General features: G+C 38.1%; 1 protein-coding gene across 1 annotated transcript; it reads right to left on the bottom strand.

Moving 5' to 3' along the window:
- Window positions 1-4301: 4301 nt before the first annotated feature.
- Window positions 4302-5983, bottom strand: LOC308678239 (olfactory receptor 6X1-like). Its single transcript, XM_081345303.1, has one exon. It carries the CDS (start codon window positions 5492-5494, stop codon window positions 4565-4567), a length of 930 nt encoding a protein of 309 aa, XP_081201429.1. The 5' UTR covers window positions 5495-5983; the 3' UTR covers window positions 4302-4564.
- Window positions 5984-6318: the final 335 nt, after the last annotated feature.

Here is a 6318-nt window from a genome sequence, read left to right on the forward strand (position 1 = left end):
CAGGCTTTCTAACTTCTTGAGATCTTGTAAGAAGTTAGAAAGTCTGATGGAACTTTTTTTTTTACCGATAGTCCCACAAACATGTGGCAAAGGCTGAGAAGCGAATGGAAAGACAGAATGCAGCTGAAAGGCAGGTTAGTTAAAAAAAATGCTTATTGGATGTGAGGGGATCTGGGGGGGTGGGGGCGGCAACCTACCCTGCACGGCTTCAGTAGGTGTCTGGCAGGGGGAGGGAAGCAACTGGTCTACCATCATGCTAGCGCTGCCATGTTGCTTCTCCACCCCATGCGCAGGCCATGCCCCACCCCTCACATGGTGCACCCTGCTCCCGCCGCTCTTCCCACCCCTGTGCAGCACCTTGCATCACTCCATTGCGTCACTTCCTCCACTGCTCTGTGGGACTAAAAATAAAGTTCAACCCATCAATTCCAACTTTGCGACATCTTTTTTTCCCCACAAAAGTTGAAATTGATTGATTGAGTCTCTTTTTTTTTTTGCACACAGCAGCGGAGGCCTCGAGTGAACATGTTTTATAAAACCCAGCTACAGGCCTAGACTGAGGCAACAGTGCAGGTGCCCACAGAGGGCTCTGTGTGCCAGAGATTCACCACTATGGGTATAGGGTTTACTGCCTGAGCAGTGTGTTGGACTGGATGACCTCCAAGGTCCATTATTATTATTATTATTATTATTATTATTATTATTATTATTATTATTATTATTATTATTATTATTATTATTATTATTATTATTATTATTATTATTACATGGGGATGCTGTAACAGTCATAATTGTAAAAAATGGTTGTAAGTCACTTTTTTCACTGCCATTCTAACTTTGAACAGTCCCCAAATGAGCCATTCTCAGTTGATAACTACCTGTATTTGGTAAATGAATATGCTTTTCGGAGACAATATGGAAATGACCATAGGTTTCTTATAGCGATTAGTTTTGGCCACTTCCTATAATTTCAACTGAGAAATTATAGCCAAATATGTCTCCTTCAAACTTCTCCTTATCAACATTTTTGTTCCAATTGCTTGATAATAACCAGAGAGAGTTATTTCTAAGTGGAAAAATTCCCAAGAGAAATTATGATTAAAGAAAGTTTCCATTATTCTGAATGCTCTTAAACAAAGTGAGTTATCATATTGTAATTAATCTTAGGAGATTTTGATAATGAATTGTCTCTTTTAAGAGATGGATGACACATTGATAGTTGGGTCACTCTGAAATTTCCAGGAAAAATATTCTACATCAAGTCAATAAAGATTTATTGAGTTCTGTAAATAAGGACAAAATTTTTGAGAATGACATACAGAACATTATATTACAAAAGAGATATCTATATTTATTATATTTGTTACAGTGACCTTTAATCAAGTTTGAAATCATATTAATCATAGTGCTAAACACAAAGTGTGAGCAGCAATTGTAAAAATGCCATTGTTTTGTACACACAAATAGATACAAAAGAAAAGTATTGGTTTGCTGTGACAGTTTATGTGGGTTTCAAAAATTAGGACAATGTCTTACTGAAGGTTGTACTTCTGATACAATGGTTCATTAAGTGAGACCAAAGCAGTGTTCTTTGAATAAAAGTTGTAGTTTCTGGGTTATCTTTGAAGTGTAGCCACCAAAAGTCACAATATCAACATGAAGAGTGAAGGTGGACCAGTGGTTAGAATGCAGTATTGCAGGCTAAATTCTGCCCAATGCCAGTAGTTCAGTTCTGATGGTCTCAAGGTTGACTCAACCATCCATCCTTTCAAAGTTGGTAAAATTAGGGCCCAGATTGTTGGGGATATGTGACTCTGTAAACCACATACTGAGTGTTGTAAAGCACTATGAGGGGGTATCTAAGTCTAAGTGGTATTATTATTGGTATCAGAGAAATGGATAGCATAAAAATCAATCAATCAGTTGATTACAATGATATGACTTTATGGATAGACTATATCAGTGGTCTCCACTAGATTCTCCCTCCATCTAATTTTTTAAAAAGGTCATTTGACGTACAAGCAAAGAAGATGCAATGAATTACAGGTAGTTGTTGTTTGGTGACCGTCTGAAGTGACAATGGCACTAAAAAAATGACTTAGGACACTTGCAGCATTGCCTTAGCTACCGTATGTGATCAAAATTCAGATGCTTGGAAACTGGCATGTATTAATGACGGTTGCTGTGTCCCGGGGTCTTGTGATAACCTTTTGCAACTGTCAGACAAGAAAAGTCAATGGGGAAGCCAAATTTACTTAACAACCATGTTACTAACTTAACAACTGCAGTGATTCACTTAACGGTGGCAAGAAAGGTTTGTAAAATGGAGCAAAACTCAACTGTCTTGATTAGCAGTGGAAATGTCAAGGTATTTATTTAACAGCTGACCAGCTTACATAATGTAAGATTTAAGATGTAATGATGGGAATGACTCAGCAGTGTCTGTGTCTCTTTAAGAGCCTTTGTATCTCCATCTCTTGGAACATCATACTGACAACTGCTAGAATCAGTGCACTTATGAAACTCCTGTTCCTCCCTGGCTAGATCTTTGTAGAAAGAGGTCCACAATGGGATTTAACAAAACAATTCAACATCCCTTGTTCTTGTTTTTTTTTGTTTTTTTGTTTGTTTTTCCTAACCTCTTTCAATTCTACACCTTAGATCCCAAACAATTTCCATGTTGCATCCACTACACCGGTCTTGAACCTGAGATTTTAAATTAGGTGCAGCCTTGCCAATTTCCATACATTAAAGTTTTACATATTTGGGTGATATGCTTAATCTCAGTATGAAGAGGATCTGCAGTCATGATACAGATACTTGCTTAGGTTGACATTTCAACAGGATTTATGCATAGTGAACAGAATAGTCAACAACAACATATTCAACAAGAAAACAAGAAAGGGTAAGAATCTCCTTTCTTACCCTTCTGGCCATTGTCAAACATGTTCTGAAGATAATTTTAACACAGAAAGATTCTACGAATAACTCTGTTCCACAAGAGAGGATAGTCAGAAAATTTAAGTTCCTTAATAGCTCCTTAGGGATATTGTAAATGATGTAATAGTTTCCCTTAGGCCAATTAGTAGTTTATATATGGGTGTCTTCAAAGAACAACTTTGAAATAATGGAAATGAGTGATCTGAAATTATCTAAGTCAAGCTGAAGAAAAGGGATTGATCATTGGGAAGGCAGATTAATTAGAAGGACTTTCTTTTTGGAGATAACTCTGTCTAGGCCAGGGGTCAGCAACCTGAAACAGTGAAAGAGCCACTCGGAACCAGTTCCCTCACAAAAGGAAAAACTGGGAGCCGCAAAAAATGTGTGCACATGCACGTACATGCGTGCATGCGCAGAACATGGTTTGACTGAAGAGTGGAGCCAAGGTGAGATATGCACCTACCCTGCATATTTGAATTGATTGGTTGAACTTTTTTAGTCCCACTTTTGTTTTTGTTTTTTTGGACTGCACATGGCAGAGGACTGGGAGCCGCAGGAGATGGCTGAAAGAGCCACATGCGGCTCCGGAGCCGCGGGTTGCAGACCTGTGGTCTAGGCCATCAGAAAATTCAAGTGGGACTTAGTGAGATTTTCAAGAAGGTTCAGAAATATTCAAGTACATTGAAATGAAACTGGGGACCGTTGGTTTGTAGGAATGCAATACACAATGGATTACAGAGTCCCATATTATCCCCAACAATCTGGGTTCTCATTTTACCAACCTCGAAAGGATGGAGGGTTGAGTCAACCTTGAGCCCATCAGGATTGAACTACTCGCATTGGCCAGAATTAGCCTGCAATACTACATACTAACCACTGGTCCACCTTGGCTCTTCATGTTGATATTGTGACTCTTGGTGGCTACACTTCAGAAGATAACTCAGAAACCACAACTTTTATTCAAAGAACACTGCTATGGTCTCACTTAATGAACCATTGTATCAGTACAACCTTCAGTAAGGCATTATCCTAATTCCGTAGTGGTGAATCTATGGCACACATGCCACAGGTGGCACACAGAGCCCTCTCTCTGGGCACACATGCTCTCGCCCCAGTCCTAAGCCTTCAGTCCCCTCCATGAGCAACCTGCATCAATACCCGTGCACGGTAAGGTTGCTGCACCTGCCCCTGCCTCCCCCAAATGGGTTTTTACTAACCTGCCTTTCAGCTGCATTCCATTTCTCTATTCGCTTCTCAGGCTTTGCCGTGTGTTTGGGGGACTATCGGTAAAAAACAAAAAGTTCCATCAGACTTTCTAACTTCTTGAGATCTCGTGAGAAATTAGAATGTCTGATGGAACTTTTTTTTTTTTACCGATAGTTAAACTGTATGCAATATTCCAAGTACAGCCTTACCAAGGCATTGTAAAGTGGTATTAACACTTGTTTTGTTTTTTATTTTAATTTTAGAATGACAATGTGTTTGTGATAAACCAAATGTACATCATATACAATCTAATAATTTTTATTGCTATTTAATTAATTAGTGCTAATAATTGTATAAAACAATAACAAATCACCTTTTTAGTTTCCTTTAAAAAAATAAAAAATAAAATTCCTAAGTCCTAGAGAACCACCATCCGTCTCACTGTTTTGTTAAGAGCTGCCTTGAATTCACTGTTCCGGATTGTGTAAATGAAAGGATTTAACATGGGTACAAAGCTTGTGCGCAAAAGAGATATGACTTTATTGAGTTGAGGATCACCATGTGTAGAAGGACGCAAGTACATAATCATGCCTGATGTGTAGAAGATGATTAGAACAGTGAGGTGTGATGCACAGGTGAAAAAGGCTTTGGAGCGTCCAGTGGCAGAGGAAATCCGAATTATAGCAGCTACAATGTGCATGTATGATATCAGGGAAAGACAAAGGGACCCCCACATGAAAGTGGCGCCATAGATGAGACCAATTAGCTCTATCAGAGTTGTATCAGCACAGGCCAATTTCAGAACAGGTCCAACATCACAAAAGAAGTGGTCAATGATGTTATCCCTACAATAAGGAAATGTCCATATCACTATTGTCTGAAAAAAGACGATCAGGAGCCCACCAATCCAAGCCATCAAAGCTAACTGAAGGATGAATTGATTGGTCATGACCATTTTATAGAGTAGAGGCTTACAAATGGCCATGTAGCGATCAAAAGACATGATGGAGAGCATAAGTAATTCAACCCCTCCCATGACAAAGACTGTGAAAAATTGTACCACGCAGCAAAAAAAACAGATCGTATTTTTACCCAAGATGATATTGGTCAACATTTTGGGGATTTCGGCTGATGTGGAAGAGATCTCAGCAAGGGAGAAGTTGAGGAGGAAGAAATACATTGGTGTATGGAGCATGGGTTCCATGATAACAACAAAGATGATTAAAGTATGCCCTAAAAGTGATAGAAAGTACATCAGTAGAACTATGGTACAAAACACCATTGCCAGCTCACGTAATTGTGGAAATCCCACAAGAATGAACTCTTCAACCAATGTTGCATTTTCCATTTTCTTCTTTCCTGCAGTAAAAAGAACTGTATGTAAGGGGGGAAAAACATCTTTCTGAATAAAGGATAGTGAATCTTAAATAATATTTTATTTTTTTTATTTTTACAAATTTTATTGAATATCCCTGGCTTCAACATTGCTATTAGTATTACCTTATATAAAAAAAAGAAAAAAGTGAAAAAAAAGAAAAAAGTTACATTGTACCAAAATGTGCATATAACATCAGTGAGTTTTCTATTGAACATTCTTTCATTTGTTTACAATGTAATTAAGTGTCTTTCAAATCTATCCTATAAAAGGTTTCTAAACTAGCCTTGTGGGGGGAAGGTCCCACCTATAAAACATCTTGTATAAGTTTTCTTTCTAGGTGGTGGCTAGTGTTAGCCTCCTGTTCCTGTCCCATAGTGATTGCCAATTGTCTAGATCAATGGTATAGCCAAATTTTTTACTCCAGATTAGCATTGTATCCTTAACCTGTTCTTCTAACATATCCTGTTCTGATAAATATTGATATATCTTTTTTATAATTTTGTCTTCTGTTCCTAATAGAATTTTATCTAATTCTGTGTGCTCTAATTTTATCCCTGTTCCTAAGTTCATGAATTTGGGTGCATAAATATCTCCAATATCTCCAAATATCTCAAATTCCCAATCCAGTTGGGAATTTCTATATAGTTGGGTTTTTTTAAAAAAAATTAGTCCACACCTCTATTAGTGCTCGTCTAATGTAGTGTTTCTGAAAGTACTGATGTGCCTTGTGTTTCCCGTCCCACAGTATCGCAAGCCACCCTCTCTGCATGTCATGGCCTTCTAATGCTAACAGT

The sequence above is a fragment of the Vipera berus genome (assembly GCF_964194415.1).
Source record: "Vipera berus genome assembly, chromosome: Z".
Classification (NCBI taxonomy): Eukaryota; Metazoa; Chordata; class Lepidosauria; order Squamata; family Viperidae; genus Vipera; species Vipera berus.